At 33.7% G+C, this 25904-nt stretch overlaps 2 protein-coding genes across 2 annotated transcripts; both read left to right on the top strand.

Moving 5' to 3' along the window:
* The first annotated feature begins 3252 nt into the window (after nucleotides 1-3252).
* On the top strand, nucleotides 3253-5720 carry LOC110097269 (SEC1 family transport protein SLY1). Its single transcript, XM_020823541.2, has 2 exons — nucleotides 3253-3506; nucleotides 3598-5720. Exons 1-2 carry the CDS (start codon nucleotides 3476-3478, stop codon nucleotides 5439-5441), a joined length of 1875 nt encoding a protein of 624 aa, XP_020679200.1. The 5' UTR covers nucleotides 3253-3475; the 3' UTR covers nucleotides 5442-5720.
* A 16370-nt stretch (nucleotides 5721-22090) lies between these two features.
* LOC110097266 (APO protein 3, mitochondrial) lies at nucleotides 22091-25555 on the top strand. Its single transcript, XM_020823537.2, has 3 exons — nucleotides 22091-22873; nucleotides 23679-24109; nucleotides 25050-25555. Exons 1-3 carry the CDS (start codon nucleotides 22479-22481, stop codon nucleotides 25460-25462), a joined length of 1239 nt encoding a protein of 412 aa, XP_020679196.1. The 5' UTR covers nucleotides 22091-22478; the 3' UTR covers nucleotides 25463-25555.
* Nucleotides 25556-25904: the final 349 nt, after the last annotated feature.

Raw genomic sequence — 25904 nt, 5'->3', positions numbered from 1 at the left:
TTTAAACTTCTTAGTAAGAAATATTCTACATTAAAAAATGCATTGCATGTCTAGAAAAAAGAATCACATATTGTTAAAATTGTTAAAACTAGTTAAAAAAATTTTGATTAGAAGGCTTCATGGTGTACGAAAATTGAAAAAGAGTGTAAGGAAATGCAAGCTGAGATCCTAACTTTGCATGAAATTAAGCATGAATTGTATGTTATAATAGGATCACTCACATGTGTAAATGAAGAACTGATAAATGAATATGTCATTTATGCATGTGGTAGTGTACCCAAACCAATTTGGAGTTTCAAAATCAAAACTTAGTATGTTTTGAATCTATGTATACATAATAGCATGGGGTGGAGACATGTGATAAATGGATAGCAAGTGCTCATATGCTAAAAGATAGAACCAATTTATAACAATTGAATCCATGTAACCATTCAAAGTGACTCTTATCGACAATACTACAAGAAAGGTAATTGGTATTGATGACATTGATAAGAGAAATTAATTTATTTGTCATAAAGCATGTTACCTTAGTTGATGGGTTAGAACATATAAGTCAATTTTGTGATAAAGCCTTTGATGTGTAACTATAGTCTAATAAATATTTATTGAAATGTAATAGTAAATTTAGTTTGAAAGACCTTAGAGTTAATGACATATACGGTTTAGACATTGACAATATAAGTGAGCCAGATGAAATATATTGTATAAAAACATTGTTGGATGACTTTTGATTATGGTATAAGAGACAATGTCATGCTAGCATGCATACAATTAGGAAGATCACTCATCTTGATTTAATTAGTGGAATACTATAATTATAGTTCACTAATGATCATTTATATAATACATATTAATTAGAAAAGTTGAATAGATCCTCATTTAATGCTATTAATTATGTTGTCACATTTAGACCATTATAGATACTTCACACGAATCTATTTAGATTACTTAACACTTTAAGTTTAGTACTTCATAGAAGGAAAATCCTATAGGTTGCATAGTATATTACTACATTAAATTTATATACGATTATTATTTTTAGCACATAAAAGTGACTTCCTTGATGAATTTAGAGTAGGTTGGGTATCTAATTTTTATGATTCATACTGACCATGATGTAGGCTTTGAGAATGAGAAGCTTGAGGTTTTTTACTAGGAGGCAGGGATATCACATAATAATTATGCACTCAGAAATTCATAATAAAATGGAATTGTTAAAAAAGCAAAAAACATTAGTTGAGTTTGCCTAATCAATAATGAATAAACACAATTTACACAAGCATTTTTGGGTGGAGGATATAAATATTGCATGATATATTTTAAAATTAGTAAATTACTATCCTAAATTGAACATGACTATATGAATTGCCTGGGGATAAAAATACTAAACCTAGCACATCTTCAGGTAGTTTGGTGTAAATGCTTGATATTGAATAATGAAAAATCTATTTTGAGAAAATTGGATACAAAATTAGATGAAGCACAATTCTTAGGATATTCTTCTATAGCAAACTCCTATGAAGTTTATAATACGATGATCCTAGATGCAGAAGAGTCAGCACATGTCATATTTGATGAATCTAATGACTTCAATCAAATTGGAAAGATAAATGTTGGTGAAGATCAAATACGTTGATATGAAAATATGGAGTTAAAAGAGAATAAAATTGCTTCCTAAACAGTGAAAATATGTAAATAGTCATCTAAAAGAGTTGATTATTGGAGATCCAACTATAGGAATCATGATGAGGAATACACTTAGATGAGGAGTAAACCGCACTACTTTTATCACATTGATATAACATACCATAGTAGAAGAAACACTAGTTGATGAATATTAAATAATGGATCTATAGCATTAATTGAATCAGTCTGCTGGAAATGATGTTTAGGAGTACTAATATCAAGATTTAGTAATCAAAGTTTGATTGAAACTAAATGATCTTTTAAAAATACGCTGAGAAACTCTAGTGTAGTTGTTAGAAATAAGATAATGTTAATTGCAAAATTTTATTCCATACTTATTAATTTTACAATTAATTTAATTCAGCTAAATTTAAAATAAAATCAATAACTAAAGAACCCGTAATGATTGTTTATAGATGATATATTGTTTCATGATATTTAGATATTGATATATTGTTTTATTTTTTTTTCATTTATAATTAAAAAAAGGAATACTTTCTTCATTGACTTATAAAAATAAAAATATATAATTTATGATTTAAACTAAAAATTTCGCATATATATAATTTAAATAAGACTTATTTATTTAATTTTTTCACACCCTTTTCCAAAAATCTAAATATCCTTAAAACTTCAAACATATATTGAAAATAACTTTATATTGTTAACATCAAAATAAAAATCCTTAAAAGTTAAATATTAACTTTATTATTATTGCTATTATAATTTATATGCTTTTTTTAAAATTTAATACAAAAAGTTGAGCATATATATGATTTAATTGTATTTATATATAAAATATCTTTGTCTCATTTATTTTTAAAATTAATGTAGACAAGTCAAATATAAGTCAATTAAGTTCGATCATAAACAAATTAAATAAGTTTAAAATGAAAATATATGTCAAAATTTGACTTATTTAATCAAATTTAATTCAATATATACTATACGGACAAAGGTTTCATTTGGGATAATTTTCTTAATACTTTTTAAAATAAATTTTTTAATAAAAATTTTTTAAACTAACAATGTCCAATTCCCATTTATGGATGAAGAGAGATACAGCAGGATCCGGTGAAAAAGCTCTTCATCTCGTTTGTATCATTTCAAAGCTTCCAAATGAAAAGGAAGTCATTCATGGAGCATTGGACAAATGGACTGCTTGGGAGAAAGAATTTTCGGTTGTTGCAGCGGTGAAGGCTTGGAAATTCTTTGAAGGAGAAACCAATGATTAAGAATCATTCAGGTGAGCAAGTGGTTGCTAAGCAAAGGCCAAGTTCTCACTATGGGAACATACGTTAGTTTGCTACTAGCTTTTGAAAGGGATGGAAGGTTGAAGGAGGCAGAGGAATTGTTTAGGATGATTCTGCAGAGACGGGATGGTAATTATGATGTTATTTTTGTATTTGAGTGGTATATATGAAATATTTAAATTTAGGGTGTTAAATATGTAATATTAGTATTATAAAGTGGCATGTATGTAAACCCCCTTATTTTTTTTGGGACATTTAAACCCCCTTATTTATATATCTAAAACATATTTAACTCATAAAAAATCAGCTCTCCTTTTGCTTCGTTTACCTCGGTCTCCTTCGGTTTGGCCCGCGAGATCTGAAGCAGCCTCCCAAGTCCCAAACATCGTTACACAAGCCCCTTCTTCACCAATTCGACGTATTTTCTATCCTCTCTCCTTTTAGATCTCTCGATCCAAACCCGATCGGTCAAAGAGATTTCTTCCTATTATCAAACCCTAAACCTAGAACAAAAATTCCGTTGCTGTTCGGCATTCATGGCGCTGAATCTACGGCAGAAACAAACAAGTATGTCCACTTTGTACCCCTTCGGATCTCATCTCCCGGATCCTTATTCTATCGGCTCTCCAATTTCATCTGTTTATTTTTTTTTCTGAAGGTTGCATCATTCGAATGCTGAATCTGAACCATCAGCCGAACGCCGGCGGCGCCACAACTGGCGCCGGTTCCTCCACGGAGGAGGTCTACAAGATCCTCGTCCTCGATCGCTTCTGCCGCGATATCCTTTCCCCGCTGATCCACGTCAAGGACCTCCGAAAGCACGGGATCACTCTCTACTTCGTCATAGATAAGGAGCGGCAGACCGTGCCCGACGTCCCGGCGATCTACTTCGTCCAACCTACGACGGTCAACATTGGTCGGATTGTGGCAGACACCGCCCGCGGGCTTTACGAGAGTTTCCACCTCAACTTCTCCTCTTCCCTTCCTCGACCCCTTCTCGAGGAGCTCGCCGCTGGGGCTCTCAAGGCCGACGCCGTTGGCCGGATCTCGAAGGTCTACGATCAGTACCTGGAATTTGTGACTCTAGAGGAAAACCTCTTCTCCTTGGCGCAGCGCGATATATATGTCCAACTTAACGATCCCTCGGCCGGAGACCAGGAGATCGAGGGTATCTTGGAGAAGATAGCTGGTGGGTTGTTCTGTGTTCTTGTCACGTTAGGGGTTGTGCCCGTTATCCGGTGCGCAAGTGGTGGCCCCGCCCAGATGGTTGCCGCCGCTCTTGACACGCGCCTGCGCGAACACTTAGTTAAGAAGAACAATCTTTTCTCTGAAAGCGGAACTCTAGTGAGCTCCTTCCAGCGACCTATACTCTGTTTATTTGATCGAAATTTTGAGTTGGCGGTTGGGTTGCAGCATGACTGGAGCTACCGGTCGCTAGTGCATGATGTCTTTGATATGAAGCTCAATAGGGTCAGTGTGCAGGGGGACAAATCTCCTGTCAAATCGTACGAGTTGGATGATTCAGATCCATTCTGGGTTTCTAACTGTTGGTCTCCTTTTGAGAAGATTGCACTGGAAATTGATGCTCAGCTTAACAAATATAAGCAGGATGTGGAGGAGGTGAACCGACGTACAGGTGGGCAGAAGGGGGCTGAATTTGATGGCACTGATCTGATTGGAAACACGAAGCACCTGATGAATGCTGTCAATTCACTCCCGGAGCTTACTGAGAGGAAGAAATTGATTGACAAGCACACAAACCTAGCTACAGTGCTGTTGGGTGAGATCAAGAATAGGGCTTTGGATTCTTTTTGCAATTTAGAAAGTGAGATGTCAAGTAAGGGCAGTGTGGATAAAAATCAACTTATTAGTCAACTTAAAGATAAAGGAACAAAGGAGGATAAGCTTCGGCTTGCCATAACTTACCTCCTCTCTGTGGAGACAACCCCACAATCAGAACTTGAATCAATAGAAGCGGCTTTGAGGGAGTCGGATGTAGATACATGCGCATTTCAGTATGTGAAGAAGATAAAATCTTTGAATTTGTCATTGAATTCATCTGTGGCCTCTGCCAGCAAGAGCAACATTGTAGATTGGGCTGAGAAGCTCTATGGACAGTCGCTGAGTGCTGTGACTGCAGGTATGAAGAATCTGCTGTCAGGAGCGAGGCAACTTGCCCTTACAAGAATAGTTGAAGCACTAATGGAGGGAAAACCAAATCCTGAAGTGGATTCTTACCTATTATATGACCCGCGTGCACCAAAGTCCGGAACTGGAGCTCAATTGAAGGGTCCATTTAAAGAAGGAATTGTTTTTATGATAGGTGGAGGTAATTATATAGAGTACAGGAGCTTGATGGAGCTAGCACAGCGTTCACAGCCCACGAAGCATATCATGTATGGTACTACTGAGATTCTCAATGGTGTCGATTTTGTACGGCAGCTTCAAGTTTTGGGTCAAAAGATGGGATTAGGAAGTAGTAGTATTAATCCATCCCAATGAGCTCTATGAATTCACATTTTTTTCTCCCTTCCTGTTTTACGAGTGGTGGATAAAAGCTCAGAAAATATTGACAAATATAAAGTTGACTTCCTGGCCAAGCTAAAAGACTTGAAGTCTTGAAGGTGGCGTTGGAACCTTTTGGTCAATATAGATTTCAGTGAGCTGTTTATGCCTTGTACTTGTTTTTAACCTGTTTAATTGAAATATAATTCTCACATGGTTATCCTCTCACACTTTGTGCCTGCTTTTTTCAAGTAATTTGGAATAAGTGATTTGCTATGCTAGAATTTGCACTTAAGAATTAGTGATTGTGATGTTTATCCTTGGTTTGTATGTCCTATTTCTATTCTTCTTGTTTGTATTTTTGATCTCTTGATATCATAAGCTGAGCGTGTCTTTGAAGCTTAATTACCACTCTGAAGATAACATTGCATCATGACTGGCTTGTTGGTTTCCTTTGCAAACTGTAGTCTGTGTTATCATTTCATGAAGTTCACTTCAGAACTTATAGGCTTGGTGTATAGACTTTCTTTACTGTCATTTGCATTGAAAGATATCAGTATACAGTTCTTCTCGTTGAAATCATTTTAATTTCCGCACCTTAGTTTTTGCAATTAAAACTAAATTAGCTCTCATGTGGCATGATTTTTTGATTAAATATGGAGCTTCATGTGCATTCGGACGTGTGAGAGTAGTACCTTGCCCCTGTTACCTTTGTTGGAAACAGTGAAGAAAGTTTAATGTCTTCAGTTTTGAAATTGAATCTTTTGTTTGTATACTGACTGTTGTTACAGGAAATATATATATATAGAAATGATAACGAGTATTTGATGTGAGAATTATGAATGTTATGTTTTCTCTATTACACCCTATTTTGCAGATGGAGGTATTGTGGGGTGTTACAAGTTGACCTATTATCTACTACCCACTTTATCTTAATGCAATGAGAGCAGTCTTATATTAAATTGGAGAGAATAGAAAAACTGTTACAAAGAAACTTGTCAGAGGTTTTCGCCTAGCAGCCTAACATGGAGCACTTTCATAAGTTGAAAGCAACCAGTGTTTTATTGTTATTCATTCTGACGTCTGATCAAGTGAAAGAGCAGACTCGTAATCAATATGTAGCTGATTAAATGTTTCTGTTTGGTATGCCGCTAGATGCATGTTATGTCTTCACGATTATCATGATCTGCTTTATTCAGTATTAGTCATATTTGTTTCATTTTTTTCCAAATTTCTTTGGCACTTTTAGCTGTTGATTGTTGACTTTCAATGATCTCATGCATTTTGGATGAATATCTCGTGCCATTAATGCTTTTTTTACTTCATGCATGTTGGATCGCATCTACTTGCTCTATTTGCCTTCTTATAGGGTGGAATAGATATAACCCATCTTGTCCCTTTTTAACTTTGGTTCAATTCAGAGGTAATTACTCAATTGTTTCTTGTAATAGATGAATTTTTATCATTCCTTCAAATTATTGAAACTAGAAATGAAATATAATATGAACAAGACTTTTGTGTGTGACTCGAAAGTGCTTTGGGCCTTAGGAAAGAGAACCGACAAGGCCGTGAGCACTTCCAGGACTTGAAGATATAATCTCTTTGTTTTTCAAGGATTCACATGGCTTCATCATAAATTGAAAGACCACCATAAACAAATGTTCTGCGTTTAATAGTGATTGCACAAGAGGGAATAAAGCTCTTAAAAATCTTCCCAAAACACCTTTTCCATCATTCATCTCGTCCTACTCCTTATATAGATGGGCAGATGTCAGTTACAAGTCTTGAAAGTTGCTTACAAAAAGGTGGATTGATTACAAGAACTGAAACAGTTACTAGAGTTGTTAAAATAAGAGTTGTGCCTCTTATGACAGTAATCTAGTATCCTAAGCTGGTAAACTATCCATTTGGCTTGAAGGAAGATATTTAACTGCTGGTAGAACCATAGGAAATGTTAAGAATTCATTTGGAAAACCACTATTTAGAGTTGATTCCATTTGGTTATATTTAGATCAATTCGAAAAAAAAAATCATTCAATTGTGAGTGATCTTCTTGGTGATGATTAGATATGTTCAAAGACTATTCAGCTGTAATCATCAATTAATCCACTCACGTAATCGATGTCTTGATCATGGTGGGCCTCTTTTAGGAGAATATTCACTCTTATGAATCTAATTACAGGTAAGAAACTCGTCACTCTGAGTTGCATCACTATGAATTACAAGCTAGTTGCCCCTTCTTGCCTATACGATGTAATATAGGGGTGTCAATTTCGGGTCACGGGTCGGGTTCGGGTCGAACCCGGAAATGACCCGGCTCAATTCGGGTCAACCCGAACCCGACCCGTTTTTACAAACAGGTCGATCTTTGCCTCTTTTAGTTTGTCTTTAACATATCCTCTTGGCTTGTCACCAAGCCATCAAGGGGGACTAGGATTTCTTTTGTTTCATTGTCATGCATGAAGGCTCAAATTGCTTACGGTTCTTCACAATCATGGAGTCGATATCCATGTAGATGGCAACTCCAATGGGTATGCATTTTACTAATCCTCTTGATAATTTTTAATGGTCCATACTCTATATTGACTTGTGCTTGTGGCATTTTCCTTTGAGCCTTCCTAGCTTATGTGAAGTCATATGGGGATTCCTTCCTTGCATTTGTTTTTCATTCAATGATAATCATTTTGATATTTGTAACTATGTTGGGATTTTGCTTCTCCACGTCTCATGAACCTTTTAGATTCCTTCTAGGAATCTTAATCATTTTATTTAACTGCATGTTGAATGGCCATTAAGGTTGGTATCCTAGACATATCTCAGGATTGCTCAATTGGTGGATCCGTGCATTGTTTGTTTGAAAATAAATGAATTTAAGAGATACATTCATCCTATGTCTTTAGAAGTTGTCAACTTAGTGATTTTGGTATTGTTTGATCGATGACTTAATTTTAGTTGTCGGTTTGTGGATGGAAGACCGTGCTATTTTGCAAAGTGATACATACCTGTTATGATGGATAAGACTTCTAGAAGTCATTGATAAAGCAAGAATCTTTATCCAAGGCCATTGATTTTGGGAGTCCAAATGAACTAGACAAGTTGGAAAAAGAGTTATGCCACTTCCCCCTTTAAGTTTTATAGGCAAGCCATGAGGATGATCATATTTGAGAACCTGTCAAACATAGTGAAAATATAGTTTAGACCCATGTGCGTTGTGAGCAAACCTCAAAAAAAATCCATGTTAATGAAGCCCTAAGATCAAGTTGGGACCAACAATGGTGTCTAAAGTCTTTGATTATGGATGGAGTATTTTGGCATGCAATGAATGCACCATTTCAATAATTTAGCCACATCAAGGTGCATAACACTGCAAGTTGAAAGGCATTTTGGTCATCCCAAAGTTGTTTGTCCTACTTGGAGGTGTGAGCTTTTCAGAACACAAAGCAAAGTACCTTTCTAGACCAATTCTTCCTTGATGGTGAAAAAGCTTTTTTGAGGTCCTTACATGGTCCTTGAAGTCATCATTAAGCATGCATAGGCTAATATACTCTTTATGTTGAGATGGTTGTAGCAGCATGAGTGCTAAAAGAACAATTGACAGGGTGGTGAGACCGTGAGAGCATGCCTTTCATCTAGTTCTACGCTTCCTTCTTGTACTTGATGACGAGCTTGAACTATTTTAATGCATCCATTTCATGTGTTTGACTTGTTGGAGCTTTGGTTAAGTTCGAGGAATTGAAGTGGTTTGTGGCTGGTGTAAACCATAATTTATTTTCCCAATAGATAAGGTCGCTATTGCTTCATTGCTTGATGTGCCGGCAACGTTTTATCATAGGTTGGATAATTCTTTTGAGCACCTTATAGTATCTTAGACTAGCATATTATAACACTTCCTTATTGCATTATTACCACACCAATTGCATACCTTGATGTGTCCGTTTCAAACACGAATGATTTTTAAAGATTTAATAAGGCTAACACCAACACCTTGCTTTACCTTCCTTTCAAAAGAAGAAACGTGTCTTCATACTTTCTCTCCCAATGGAACGTATGATTGACATTTGTCATGAGTGAAGGGCTGGAGAAAGAAAGAAGTTTTAGGTGAGCCTCCTCACATATTAACAAACTTTCATGTTGTTGTGAAAATCTATCACATTTCTCAAATATAAACATCATAAGGAAGAGAAAAAACTGAGCTTGACGGGTTCTCGCTCTACATTATCAAAACTATCCAAAAATCATGCAAAACATCTCCATAGAAACCCTTGGAGCAGCCTCTTAGAAGCTACATAATTGCTTGCCAAGATTCCTCCAAAAAGTTTCAATTTCAACTCCAAAATAGGTCAAATTGGGGATGCATTGTGTCGGGTGCCTGGTTGTCGTTGCTCGAACAGTTTCAATTGCTCGTTTTGTGTTACGTTCATGGAATCCAACATAAATTAGTCTCTCTTATGTTAATAAAAAAACTATATTAATGCAGTGGATTCCTTGAAATTGAGCAAAAATAAATGCTAAAGTCGATGATCTAAGCTAGGGGAAAATGTGTTAAATTAATGTTAAATCGGTTATCTAAACTAGGGAAAAATGTGTTAAAATGACATTTATCAACCATCCCGACACTTTATTTGAAAGTAGATGTATTAGATTTGGTTTATGTTAAGCAAGGTAGAAGTCTATCTAAAAAGACTTGGTTATAAAATATTAGAAATAACCCTTCTTTATTAGATTTAAATGAGAATTTGACTCTTAATAGGACACAATGGAGAAAAATGATTCATGTTGCCGACCCCATGTAGTCAGATAAAGGCTTGATGTTGTTGTTGTTGTAACCATCCCGGCACTTAGATGTTTGCTTGTCTGAGTGAAGCAAAAGAAAACACAAAGAACCGGGACTTTTAAATAAAAAGTCAATCTTGATAGCGATATTGCATACTCATTTGCTCAATTTGTATTTAACATTACAGTTAGTCATTTCTCACAGTAGTTAAGGTTGCCAAGTATTGTAAATATTTTCTTAGACAGTATAGTAAAATACTTTCATGTCTCGTTCTTTGTTATCCGGATTCACAATTGATGCAAAGATTGCATTACTTATATATTTTCTAATTTTTAGAAGATTTAACCTGCTTAAATCATGTCTTCAGATTATGTCTATGCCTTGAAAATTCATCCAGGCATCACATAACTGAAACGTACTTTTGCGAGTCTTGAACAAATTCTATTAATATTATGTTGAGCAATTATAAATTAGAACGTCGACTCGAATTTTATTGGACAAAGTGAGGGATAACTTTCGTCGCTTTTTTCATGCAAATGATTATCCTCTTTCATTTCTTTTTGATGTCTGATATCTCCAACTAAAAGTTTTTTTTTTGCCTGTGAACTCATTGTTTGTTATTTTTGTGTTTTGCAACTTCAAAGATTAATTTTGATTTTTTACACGCATAATTAAGAAGAATATGATTACGACTTTTTGTTGATGCACCAATGATAGGTATATGCACTATACATTCTACAATCACCAATATAAATTTAGGGTAATTTATTTTAGTTCAATTAGGCTATAATGAATTTTGCAAATAAAATAATTACGAGCACTTTCAATAATGATTAAGCAGAATCATTCAATCATATCTTTCATGGAAAAATAGTAGCATACTGAAAATAATATTTTATTTAACAAAAATTGTGCTGGTACTAGAAAATTTACAAGTAAAAACTAAAAGAAGATTTCCACTTCTTCCTCCTACGAAAACTATAATATGAACAAAACTATAAGAAGGCAACGATACGAACAAAACAAATGATTGTAATTGGTGAAGTGAGCATATAAAAAACTATCTCCCGGTTCATCAGAGCTAGTCATCTTCTTCCTCATCCTACTCGGGCTGCTTTCAGTGCTGAGGTGGTATGGGAAAGAAATGTTATTAGGAGTATGTTAGGCCGGTCCAACCTGGACCGGCCCAACCTGGACCGGCCAAGCCGGATCTATTTGGTTTTGGTGAGAAACACTTGGAAATCCAAGTGTTTCCTATCAGAGTAATGTTTATTTGCTATTCAAAAAAACATGTCCATGAGGAATGAGTTGAACTGGTTGTAGTCATGTGCTGTTAGTTGCTGACTTAGGTTTGCGTTTATATGCTTCTTAGAGAAACGCCATGGTTGCTTTAACATGTTTAGCTAGTCACTAAGGCCCTGAAATTACTCCGCCTTCTCGATAAACTATCTCCTTTTGGCACCGAGTATTTATGCAGTTCTTAAAGCTCATGCATGGTCGAGGCATCCAACAACACATGTGCCTATTGTTGTGCTTCAATACAGAGTCCCATCTATTGAACCTTTCTTCTCATTAGTGCAACCTTTGGATGCATCACTTCTTCAATTGCACTCATAGGGATAACTATGCTGGAAATCTTTCTCATTCGGGTTGAATCTCTTAAGGGGTTACTGGCAGTCATAATTCTCCTTCTCTATTTTCTTGTTTGAATGATGGTAATGACTTAATTTAGGAAAGATAAATCCTCTTTGTCTAGAATTTGTACCTTTACAATATCAAACTTAATATATTATCTGATAAAAAAATTATAAATTTGATCTTTCTCAACAAATCATTTAAGTTTGGTTATATATGCTGCATTCTATTTGATTGTAATGATTCATCTTTTGCTAAAAGCCTTATAATAGATAGGGGGTATTATATTATCAATCAACCTCCTTTGTATTTGAGATCTTGGTTTTGATCTCATGGACTTGGGTAGCATTATGGTCTTTATAATATGTTTGGTTTATCATTTTCCAAATCTTCTTTTTTAAATGAAGGAACCTATAGTTGTTACTTTTTTAGGAATCATGGAGTTACATAACAAGGACATCAGCATATAGCTTCGTTCATCTCAATCACTAATTGTAGGATTACCTTACTGAGGTATGATGCCAAGCGGCTCAATTTTCCACTCACTTCAAGAAGGTGCAATTTTCCACTCACTTCAAGAAGGTGTGAATTAATGCGACCACTTCGAGGTTTTTTTTTTCAGTCAAATGATATGGGGAGTGTATGTTTTGTTATTATCTCGTTGAATTTGGGTTGTTGGTCTCGATTTTAAATTAACCTAAGAACAAGGGAACATAGATATTTTTGTGATTTGAGAAAGAAAAAATGTAACAGCAATTGGTTGTAAAGAGAAAGAATGATAGAGATAAGGATGCAACAATGAAATGCTATGAATGATGTAAAGAGGGCTACAAGAACGAAGGCTTATATATTTTAGGCAATGCATCAATGAAAGTTGCGGCTTATAAAACTGCTAAGAAAAAAGTCTAAGGCCCTGATACCATTACAATAATTGAAGAGAATTTATTGAGTATTTCATTCCAACATATGTGTAGTATTTTTTTCAATTTTAGGAAGGTTTCTAATAGAAAACATACAAATTCAGGAAAAATAGTTATGAAATAATTACAATAACCCACAGATTAGTGAATAGACAGAATTATTTACAATAGTTCATAGATGAAATGACAATAATAATCCTACAGGTTATTGAGGGCATGAAGTGAATAAGGAATATAGAGATTGCTTAGGCTCAGTGGAAATATTGGAGATTGATTTTTCCTTATGATTCATCTATAACAGTAGTCAAACCATGAAGACTCTTAGTATTGTGTATATTTATAAGATTTAGCAATAATTAATCGCTTGCCTTATCAGAATCAAAAGACAATTCATCTCCAAACACAACATAAGTTAAGAAATCATAGATGACATCATAAATCAACATTTCTTTAAATTCAAATATAATTTATTTGCTAATAAGGTCTGTGCATTTAGGAAATTAAATGAGTTGGAGAGAAGACTAAGGAAATTGATAGTTTAGAATTTAAATTATAGTATTCAAGTAGAAGTTTTGTTAGAAATGGTATAGTGGATTATAGATTAGAGTCTGAAGTATAATATTGTAGAACTTAATATAATTAGAGATAGAATTATAACTTTAAAGATTGTTGTTGGTGTTAAGATTAATAATATTATAAGTACTTATGTCTAAAATAGGTTTGAATATATGTTTAAAATTAAAATTATAGAATGATTTAAAATTAATACAAAAAGATACCTTTTAAAGAAAAAAATTTTATTGGAGGAGATTTAAATAGACATATTGATAGAGTGGTAGAATATTTTAAAAATATTTGTGGCAGCTATGGATTTAGAGCGACTAATGAAAGTGGTCGAAGTATATTAAATTTTATTCTAGCTTAGGATTTTATAATTAGTTTTGAACTTTAAGATGAAGGGACAGAAAATAAAAAATAAAAATGTTGTTCTAGGATTAGATAGGAGCATTTAAAGAATATTAATAAAAATATTTTTGAGTGTAAGATACTAGATCTTAAGATTTTGTCTGTGCATGAGGAAGGTAATGTTATGTGGGAAAAAATAGCTAATGATATTAAGAATATTGCAAATGATATGCTTTGAGTATCAAAGAGAAAATCTTCTAATAAAAAAATAGTTGGTGGTGGAATCAAAATGTGCAAGAAAAGATAAAAAATAATAAAAAATTTGTTATAAAAATTAATTTAGATATAAAAATTCTGATAATTGGAAAATATATAAAGAAACTCGTAAGAAATCTAAGAAAACAAATATGCGATGCAAAGATTTTATCTTTTAATGATTTATATAATAGATTAGATACTAAGGAGGGCGAAAAAAATATGTATAAGTTATCCTAACTAAGAGATGTAAGTAGTAAGGATTTAGTTCAAGTGAACTATGTTAAGGATGAAGATTAAAAAGTGTTTTTATTAGAAGAGGATAATAAACAAAGGTGGATGAGATATTTTTATAAACTTTTCAATGAAGATTATGAGAATGCGATTGACTTTAGTGACCTTAGTATCCTAAATGAAAATAAATATTTTTTGTTTTTTATCGTCGTATTAGTAAAACTGAAGTTAGAAAGGCTTTAAAGAAAATGAAGTGTGAAAAAACTATTGGACGTGATGATATTCCAATAGAGATGCAGAAATGCTTAGGAGATAAAAGAATTTCTTGGCTTATTAAACTTTTTAATATTTTGTTGAGGACTAAAAAGATGCTAGATGAGTGGAGAATGAGTGTATTGATTCTTTTCTTAAGAAGAAAGGTGATTCATAAGATTGTGTGAATTATAGAAGAAATAAGTTAATGTGTCATACTTTAAAAATATGGGAGAGAGTTATGGAGCATAGGTTGTGGCGTGATGCTAATATTTCTCAAAATCAATTTGGATTCATGCCAGGTAGGTCTAATATGAAAGCTATACATTTATTGAGAGGTTTGATAGAGAAGTATAGGGAGAATAAGGATGATCTACATATGATATTTTATTGATTTAGAGAAAGTATATGATAAAGTCCCAAGAGAAGTGCATGAAGAGTTTTAGAAAAGAAAGGGATTAATAATGCTTATATTTAAGTCATTAGGATATGTATGCAGGAGTTGTTACTTGTATTCAGACACAAGGTGGTATGACCAAGTATTTTTCTATTTCAGTTAGATTACATCAAGGATCAGCTTAAGTCCATATCTTTTTGCTATAGTCATGGATGGTCTCACTACACATTTGCAAGAGGTTGTACCCTGGTGTATGCTTTTTGCTGATGATATTCTTTTTGTTGATAAGACTAGAGAGGGAGTTGAAGACTAAACATTTGCAAGGGATTTCTTGGCTTACTAAACTTTTTAATACTATTTTGAAGACTAAAAAGATGCCAGATGAGTGGAGAATGAGTGTATTAATTCCTATTTTTAAGAATAAAAGCGAAGCACAGGATTGCACGAATTATAGAGGTATTAAGTTAATGTGTCATACATTAAAATTATGGGAGCGAGTTATAGAGTATAGGTTGCGGCGTGATACTAATGTTTCTCAAAATCAATTTGGATTTATGCCGGGTAGGTCGACTATGGAAGCCATACATTTATTCAGAGGTTTGATGGAAAAATATAGAGGAAATAAGGAGGATCTACATATGATATTTATTGATTTATTGTGACTTTGGGCGATCAAGTCATTAATAAGAGTACACGTTTTAGATATCTTGGATCTATTGTTCAGAGTGACCGTGAAATAGATGGGGATATTATCAGTAGAATTCAAGTTGGATGGTTGAAGTGGCGGAATGCATCGGGCTTGTTATGTGATAGAAATGTACCCCTCAAACTTAAGGGAAAATTGTATATGATGGTAGTGAGGCCTGCAATGCTTTATGGTGTCGAATGTTGGCCATTAAAAGAGAAGCATAATACTAAGTTAAGTGTGGCAGAGATGAGGATGCTTAGATGGATGAGTGGCTTTACCCTTAGAGATAGGATACGAAATGAGCATATACGTGAAAAGGTTGGAGTAGCTCCAGTAGAAGATAAGATTAGAGAGAGTCGCCTTAGATGGTTTGGTCACATAAAATAGCGGCCTTCTGATGACCTGGTTAGGAGAGTAGAGGTATTAGATTTGACTTGTGTTAAGAAAGGTAGGGGTAGACCTAAAAAGACTTGGTTAGAAAATATTAGGAATGACCTTTCTTTATTAGATTTAAACGAGAATTTGGCTTTTAATAGGACACAATGGAGAAAAAGGATTCATGTAGCCGACCCCACGTAGTGGGATAAAGGCTTGATGTTGTTGTTGTTGTTGTTGTACTAGAGAGGGAGTTGAAGACAAACTTAAATTATGGAGGTCAACCTTAGAGTTTAAAGGCTTATTTGAGTATATATAAAAAGTGAATATATTGAGTGTAATTTTAGTAGTAATAGATCTAGAGGAGGGATTGTAACAGATTTGAGCAATCAATTCATTAATAAGAGTACACGTTTTAGATATCTTGGGTTTATTATTCATATTGATGGTGAAATAGATAGAGATATTATTAGCATAATTCAAGTTGGATGGTTAAAGTGAAGGAATGCATCGGGCTTGTTGCATGATAGAAAAATCCCGCTCAATTTGAGAAAAGATATGAGCATCTTATTACTTATAAGAATGTATATAGTAAAGCTCAAATTAATTATTTACCTATAAGAAAAATAGATTTTTTTTATTGCAAAGATTGTAAAGTTATTTCGATTGAAACTTTATATGCCCAATATTGTTTATTAGTTTTTAACTTTAATGTTAAGGAGAATAATTTAAAAATAAACTAAAATGTTGTCCTAGGATTAGATGGGGGCATTTAAAGAATGCTAACAAAAATATTTTTTGAGAGTAAGATTTAAGATCTTAAGATTTTGACTGTGTATGAGGAGGCTAATGTTATGTTAGAAAAAGTAGCTAGTGATATTATGAATGTTGCAAAAGATTGGAGTATCAAAAAGAAAATATCTTAATAGTAAAAATAGTTGGTGGTGAAATCAAAATGTGCAAGAAAATTTAAAAAATAAGAAACTTTGTTATAAAAAATTGTTTATATGTAAAAGCTCGGAAGATTAGGAAAGATATAAAAGGGGCTTGGGCTTGTAAGGAGTCTAAGAGAGCAGTATGTGATGCAAAAATATTAGCATTTAATTATTTATATAATAGATTAGATACTAAAGAGAGTGAAAGATGTGTGTATAAGATAGTCAAGCAAAGAGAGGAGAAGTAAGATTTTAGTTCAAGTGAAGAGCATTTAGGAAGAAGATCAAAAAGTACTTTTATTGTAATAAGATATTCAACAATGATGGATGAGATATTTTGATTAGCTTTTCAATGAAAATTGTGATAATATGATTGATTTTAGTAACCCTAGCATCCTAAATGAGAATAGAGATATTATTTTTTATTATCGTATTAATAAAATCAAAGTTAGAGAGACTTTAAAAAAAATAAAGTGTGGAAAAACTGCTGGATCTGATAATATTCCAATAGAGGTGTGGAAATACCTAAGAGAAATGAATTTCTTAGCTTACGAAATTTTTCAATATTATTTTAAAGATTAAATGATGTCAAATGAGTGGAGGAGTGTGTTGATTTCTATTTTTGATAATAAATGTGATGCACAAAAGTGTGTGAATTATAGAGGAATTAAGTTAAAGTGTCATATATTAAAACTATGGGAGATAATTAATGAGCAAAGGTTATGAAGTAATATTAATATTTTTTAAAATTAATTTGGATTCATGCCGAGTAGGTCTACTATGGAAGCTGTGCATTTATTAAGAGGTTTGATGGAGAAGTATAGAGAGAATAAGGAGAATCTATATATTATATTTATTGATTTAGAAAAAAAATATATGATAAAGTTCTAAGAGAAGTGCTTCAGAGAGTTTTAGAAAGAAAAAGTTAATAATGCTTATATTCAAGTTATTAAAGATATGTATGCAAGTGTTGTTAGTTGTGTTCAAACACAAGATGGTTTAAGCAAGTATTTTCCTATTTCAGTTGGATTACATGAAGGATCAACGTTTAGCCCATATTTTTTTGTTTTAGTTATTGGAAGTTCTTACTAGACATTTGCAAGATGATGTACTATGGTGTATGCTTTTTATTGATGTTATTTTTCTTATTGATAAGACTAAAGAGCAAGTTCAAGGAAAACTTGAGTTATGGAGGTCAACCTTAGAGATTAAAAGTTTTCATTTGAGTAGATCTAAAAACAAATATATGGAGTATAATTTTAGTAGTAATAGATCTTGTGGGGGGATTGTGACTTTGGGCAATCAAGTCATTAAAAGGAGTATACATTTTAGATATATCTAGTCTATTATTTAAAGTGATGCTGAAATAGATGGTGATGTTATTAGTATAATTCAAGTTGGATGGTTGAAGTGGAGGAATGCATCAGGCCCATTGTGTGACAGAAAGTACCACTCAAACCTAATGCAAAATTCTATAAGATGGTGGTGAGTCTTGTAATGCTTTATGGCGCAAAATGTTGGCCATTAAAAGATAAGCATAAAATTAAGTGAGGTGTTGTAGAGATGAGGATGCTCATATGGATGAGCGTCTTCACTCTTAGAGATAGAATGCGTAGCAAGTATATACGTGAAAAATTGGAGTAGCTCCAGTGGCAGATAAGATTATTAGAGAGAGTCGCATTAGATGGTTTGGTCACATAAAATGTCGGCCTTCCGATGATCCTATTAGGAGAGTAGATGCATTAGATTTCGCCTATGTTAAGAAAGGTAATGGTAGACCTAAAAAGACTTGGTTAGAAAGTATAAGAAATGACATTTTTTTTTTATTAGATTTAAATGAAAATTTGACTCTTAACATGACACAATGGAGAAAAATTATTCATGTAGTTGACCCAACAGTGGGATAAAGGCTTGATGTTTTAGCCTATAAAGCTTCAAATACTTACCTAAGATACACCAAATAATTATCTAGTGTGTCTTGTTCTAAATTAAAATACCTTCAGAGTAAAAAAACAAGAAAATTTTCAATAAAGGTCGTTATACATGGTTCATTAGCTTCTTAAAAGTCTTATTTGTATTTGTTAATTTAAATGGCATCACGATCATCCATATAATTTATATTTGGTCTTAATAGTAATTTTTTATTCGTTACCTTCCTTGATTTAACCTGATAATAACCACTTCTCAAATTAATCTTAAAAATAACACATCATCATTCATCATATTTAACCTATCATCTAAATGAGATATAAAATATTATATTTATTGATCATTTCATTTGTGACTCTACTATCCACACATAACAAAACATATACAGTGAGTGAGTTGTGCTTTCCCAAATAAGCCTTTTCTTAATTAATTCATCATTTTGTCTTTTAAGTTCAGCATATTCTATTAAATTCCTCTTATAATGAGACAAATTAGACACTAATGATCCATGAACTAAATTAATAGCATATTATATATCCCTTAATAATGGTAATTTATTAGGAAGTTTATTATGTATCCACTTTTATTGCTCTCGTTGCTGTGAATTGGTTCCTTCAAATTTAGTTTTATCTTCTGAAGTTGCATTAAAATTGCCAAGAAGAAACATCAAGAATTGACATTCCTACAAGAAGAGTTAGCATACATGGCTACTCTGTGAATTTTCCCACCTAAATCAAGCTTTATGGAGGATCTGTGTTAAATGATATTAGAGGACTAGACATGTTGGAAGACCGGTGTTAATAGTTGACCAATCTACCACCTCATAAACGGACAGGCAAGTAAAAATTTCACCCATCCACTGTTTTATTAACTTATTTGTCAACAATGTGCCCTTCTAGGAGTATTGCAGCATTCAGAAAACAATTTGTGTGCTTGCATTCACTGATGAGCTTCTAATCCCTTATCATTTCTTAACTTATTCCTTAAGATATCAGGTTTCGGATCTTTATTCAACAATTGTAAGATCATTTTTGCTATTGCAATGGTATGCTTATCTTTTTGTTCTCAACCTTTGTGTTCACTTTTGTTGTTCCTGTCTTTTGGCCATGGCGATGAGGAATAATTTGACTCTGCAATTGTTTTGCTGTCTAGTGTCTACACCCACAATTAAGATGTATTTTCTTGCGTTTAAGTATCCGTATCTTCACAATCTTTGTCGAGAGGATGGAGGAATAATAGGGATGCATTTCCATTTCACTCAGAAAATTGCAGCATGGATCAAATCCCCGACGCCAACATCTCTCTTGGTTGATAGCATTTGACTTCCTTCTCATGGGGTTCCTTTGTTGTCAGGTACGTTTTCTTTCTTTCCTTTTTATTTCCTTCTTTTCACTCCGTTATCTGATGTTATGCCTTCAAGAGCAGAACATTAAAATCATGTTCTTATTATTTTATTCTCTTCAATTTTCAAGGTATTTGTAATGCTTTGTAATTGAATGCTCTTCTTCATCATCTGATTGCTGTTTAACAAAAGCCGGCGTCCCTTGCCTCAGCAAGAAGCCACGGCTCTGCATCTCATAAACATTTATTTTTTTCTCAGGTTCGTCCTCTTTTTGCCTTTTTTTTTCCTGATATCTGTGGCTTGTGGATTTTTAAATATTTAACAAGTTCGGATTTTTGGCTGTTTGATTTGGAGCAAATAAAAGGAAGAAATATGGAAATGAAAGTCAAAATTGTTTGTTTTGGAGCAAATAAAGGAAAAAATATGAAAAACTCGGCTAATGACTCATATCCTATCTCTAAGGGTAAAGCCACCATTTGTTCTTAGAGTAATTATTGATAGAGCCTTACTTCAACACTTAAAATTCTCAATTTTGTCAGGTGATATTCTATTTTAAATTCAATTAGTTTATCTTCTTTCTTCTTGTTTATGTTCTTACCAAGTTTATTTTTATATCTATATAGGATTTTGAATCTTTTGAGTTGAAGTTAGCATGCTTCGGTAGTTTGAGCTGGAAACTTATTTAGATAAGCCCAAACTTGAATGGAAAATAGAGTTGGATATCTTATAATACTGAAAAGATAATCAATGTTGGTGAAATTTTAGTGAACTTTTAGTTAGATCAAAATTGGTGAAAGATCTGGGATGGTGAAGTGTGCTTCTTCCATCATAATGCTTCTTGCTAGGATTTGCTTTTACATCAGTTAACCTTTGATATCACTCAAATCTCCATTATAAGTTGCACTTCCATCATATGAAAAAAGTATAGCTTTGTTAAAATTTGGTTTTCTACCATATCAGTCTCATTTCCATTTAATCATAGCATAAATGAAAATTTTGAAAGTAAATTTTTAGTATTGCTCATGAGTTTTAATTAAAATGAAAATTTTCTTCTAGTGCCTCACCTCAAGTAGATTTGTTAGTGGTTTTATAGCTATATTAGACATAATCAACATCATAAATTTATTGGAAACTATCTATAAAAGCATTTTTTTTAAATTGTTAAAGACTGTAAAATACCAAAGCCTCAGTTTCTTATCTTAAATTGTGTAAAGCTGTGAGTTTTATCCTCACTTCTCATAAAAGGATGCTCATAACTCGTTTATCATGCTCAATATATCTATTAACTCAATGTCTTTTCAAAACAGTTATAGGTTTTATAAAGATGGTTATAAAATTATTTTCAAGAAAAAATAAATCTTTTTGAAAAATGCTTAGAGTGTTATTAATATAAATATAAATATATTTTAAACATGGACAATGATTTTCCAAAGGTTATCACATATTATTAGATGTGATACTAAAAATATATATTTTCACCAATTTTTTTTTTTAAATAATGAAAAGTTAACATCCAAACTTAAATGTGGCTGTGATCATAAAGCTGTTTCAAATAGGCCCTAAACGTAATGCAGAGGAGAATTATCAACTTAGATTGTATGTATAAGAACCAAACTTAAATTTATAATATTTTAAAAAAAATATTAGATATGTAAATTTATAAGAATTTTGTGATGCATATATAAATTTTCTAATATAAATCAGTGAAAATTATACGCATATGAACCAAATTTTAATTTTTTATTAAATTATCACTTACTATTCTTTTGAATTATTAAATTTATATATTTGCATATGATCAAATTATAAGAAATTTGAAAAAAAAAATTAAAATGAATTTTAATATTTGAGTGTTAATTTTAAAAATATAGAAAGGATGGTAACTATTTTGTAATTAATAATTATGTGCATATTATATATATGTAATTGCATGCCTTTGGCTATTGGCTACAAGTACTATAGGCTCAAATTATCGTGTGATTTCGTGTCGTTTTGTTTAGACGTCTAGACGTCTACCTATTTCCGTGTCAGCACAGTTACCTGTCCCTAACCTGAGTCGACCGCTTGCCCCGCAAGTCGCAAGCCCTGCGTACCCTCGCACCCGAATCTCTGTCCCTCTCCTCGGCCACCCTCGCCTTCGTCCTCCGCTGCCGGCTCCGCCGTCTTTAGCGGTCCGCGTCACCTCTCCTCTTCTGTACCTCATCTTCACTCTCCATCTCCGGTGCGACGCCTCTGCATCATTAGCTCCAACCCTGTTCTACGCCGGTTGATCGCTGCCCCCGGCGTCTTGCGGAAAGACATAGTACTTGATTGGCTGCTCTTTTTCAGATAGAACTAGCCAAGTTTGATTCGATAAAATCTAGTGCTTACCTTCAATCTGAATGAATGATTGATGGTTCAGATAGGTGCAATGCTACCGAGGCTTAATCAAAGGTTTATCAAACACTACGAGCAACATGGTGTAAATATTGCGCTAAGCTACCTGAAAGGTTCTATGTGCTTTCTTTCAACTAGTTCTGGAGGATTCACAGAGCATGTAGAGCTACCAGTAAGGCGTCAAAGATCAGAGAGGAAGCCATTGGTGACTAGCATCAATCACCTCAAACGTAATGCCAGATTGGAGAGGAAAATGAGGCAGGATGTTCGGGAGATTATGCTCAAGCCGCCTGAAAATGGGTTGCTGGTGAAGAGATTGATCCCTGTTGCCCATGAGGTCTATGATGCAAGGAAAGAGCTCTATGATTGTGTCTCTTTGGTCCTGAAGAGTGTACTTGTTCATGTGTGCAGGTAAAATTGCTGCATGTTTTGCCTGAAAACTGAATAAGTTTGGATTGGTTTTAATTGAATTAGTTGTGAGTTGAATGTTTTCCTTTAGCAGGTTCGAAGATTTAAGTTCATCACATAAAATTGTTCCTAGTGTATGCTTCTGCTTTAAACTGCATCATGATGCTTAGATTGATAAAATGGAAGTTTTTTTTTTATAATTTCATTAGTTATTTCTTTAATGTCTATATTATTTCGTTGATGAACTGTGTACTGTGATTCAAGCTTCTTGAATTATGTTTTGATCTGTTTAAGCTCAACTAATATGAAGCCTGAACTTCAAGTGAATCATGACCTAAAGACCCAATATCATAGATGGCCAAAATACAATTATATAAATCTCAAGTACATAAAATTAAGCTTTAGATGCCCAGCTTCTGCAACCTTGTGTTGTATTTTGCTTTCATTATACATATCTAACCAATTTCATGAGGATGAAATCTAATTTCTTATAATAAAAATGAGATTGCAAGTGAAAAAAAAAAAAAAAAACTTTTATGATGCTGATGGAAAATATTTTTTGTGCATCCAATTCTTCATTCAACAGATTGCCAGAAAAGTAACACCTTGATTTCCTACCAACCCAGCAGAAATCATGCATATCTCTTAATTCCTCATAAACTTACATATTTATGCAGCCTGCGGGAGATAGTTTAAATTTTGATTGCTTTATTTTTTAATCTTACAAAAAATATGAGAATACTAACTTATCGCTAGAAAATTATATCTTTGACATCATAATTTGATGAGTAAAACAGCTTTAATGCAGAGTGTGTGAAGAAGTTTATGTTGGAAAGTTTCCACACCAAATACGCACTTGCGATGTTGCCGGGAGTCTTCCAACAAAAGAGCATTGCTGGGTTCCTGGAGGAACTGAGCATGTACTACCGGTGATTGACTCCTTCCATCTTTATGATAGATTGGGCAGAGCAGTTTCTCATGAGGAAAGGCTTCAAGTTGATAGAATTCCTGCCATTGTAGAATTGTGTGTGCAGGCAGGTATGGATATATCTGAGTATCCTACAAAGCGAAGAGTTTATCCTGTTTATAATATTGCAGGAAAGCTGATAGATTTTGAGCGGAAGTTTCCACGAGACTATTCTAGTGGTAAAGATATTGAGCCACATGGATTTTGGTTGAGGAAGAAGGATAGGATACATTGCAGTACTCCATCTTTCTCGGCTAACGAAGATCTTCAAGGTTGGCCTAGAAAACTTCTTGCCTCAAAGCAAATTGTTTGCTAAGAATTTCTTTTTATTGGCCTAACCCATTTGATTCCCCGTATTTTGTCGATTTCTCAATCATGGCATGGCATTCATGGGAGCCGTTATCTGTTCCATTGCCTCAAGATGCAAGCAAAGGAAACTCCCTCCACAACAATGATGCAATTCTCACAAGTGGACCAAATGGTTGTTATGTTCTAAATCAAGAACCAAATTAGGGCGTCTATAGGAAAGAGGAGAGGAAGGAAGCTAATACTTTACCACCATGACTAGCAATTGGCCTCATAGTGATGCTGTCAAACAGCTATAGGGCCAACAGCTTCACCTTTTGATTCTGTGCAACATAGGGAGCCTTGACCATGGTCGAACTACTAACCCATTTGAGAACACCATTATTGTATATATGAAAGAGTGTATGAGCAAAATAAAAGCTATGAAAAAGATTAAAAGATACCAATATGTAGGGAGAGATAGAGGAAGGGGAAGTAAAGTAGCACTTATATATGGCTTTAATTTTGTAATGATCAATTAGTTCTTAGGAACATTTAGGAACATTTAACTAATACAAATGGTTTTGCTTGTGGGATGCGTGTGTTGGATGGGCGGGAGTGTTTTGCAAAATGCATACTAAAAAATATTAAACCAATCGGAAGAGTAAACTAGGTGGTGTTGGGTTATTTTCTGTAAAGTTGCAAGACAATGGTTTGGATAGCATAAAAAAGTACTGCATCTAGATGAAGATGATATTATTGAAGAATTAATGATAGAAGGACTTTATGTAGTCTGTTATGTTTGATATATCATAATGACTAATATATTTGTTCTTTATGCTTTAGCTAAGAACCTTTCTAAGTACCATAACTCTTTTTTGGATTGTTTCCCCATTCTACCTGATATTCCATTGACAACAACTGCAGATATTGCACTGCGAGGGATGAATGCATGGGAGAAAATGAGGTTAGGTGCCATACAACTCATGCGAACATACACAGTTCAAACTTGCGGGTATTGTCCTGAGGTCCAGGTAGGGCCGAAGGGACACCGTGCAAGAATTTGCCAGGCATACAAGCATCAAATGCGAGCTGGACAGCATGCTTGGCAGGAGGCAACCATTGATGATTTGGTGCCACCGGTTTATGTGTGGCATGTTCGTGGGCTTCATACTGGCGGTGAATTACTTGTCCATGACATGAGGAGGTATTATGGGAAGCTTCCAGCTGTAGTCGAGCTCTTTGCGCAGGCTGGCGCTTGTGTGGGGGAGGGTTACGGTGAGCTGATGAGGGAGGATGTGGCAGTGCCAGGGTTGGATGAGGAGAGATTAGTTGTATGATGTTTGATTTGCTCAAAATGGAGTTGCATGATGTTTTGTACTTAAAAATAAGTTTTTAAGCTATTTTTTATGATTCTGATGGCATTTTACAAAGAAACTATTAAATATCCAAAATTCTCTGAGCTATGTGGCTATTACTTGAATATTTTGATTGTTATGAGCTTTTGCACTTAACAATCAAAAGAATGTGTAAAGTAAATTCACAAATAATGTAAAGTAAATTCTAGAGTGCTACCCAATACAAATGATACAAAATAACAAATATTATGTATTTCAATGCAACAAATCTAAAGTATGAAAAACATAGTACCAAAGTTAAGAAAAAGCACATTCTTATAATAGTTTGGTTGTTGTGAAAATAATATTATTAAAAGTGCACTTTAGAAGCAAGTGAAGTACTAATGTACTTGCTATTTGCACCACTTGCATGTTATGTGCAAGC

Source organism: Dendrobium catenatum, unplaced genomic scaffold (genome assembly GCF_001605985.2).
Source record: "Dendrobium catenatum unplaced genomic scaffold, ASM160598v2 fragScaff_scaffold_1638, whole genome shotgun sequence".
NCBI lineage: Eukaryota > Viridiplantae > Streptophyta > Magnoliopsida > Asparagales > Orchidaceae > Dendrobium > Dendrobium catenatum.
Note: the sequence above shows the minus strand (reverse complement) of the source record. Positions and strands in the feature narration are given on the sequence as shown.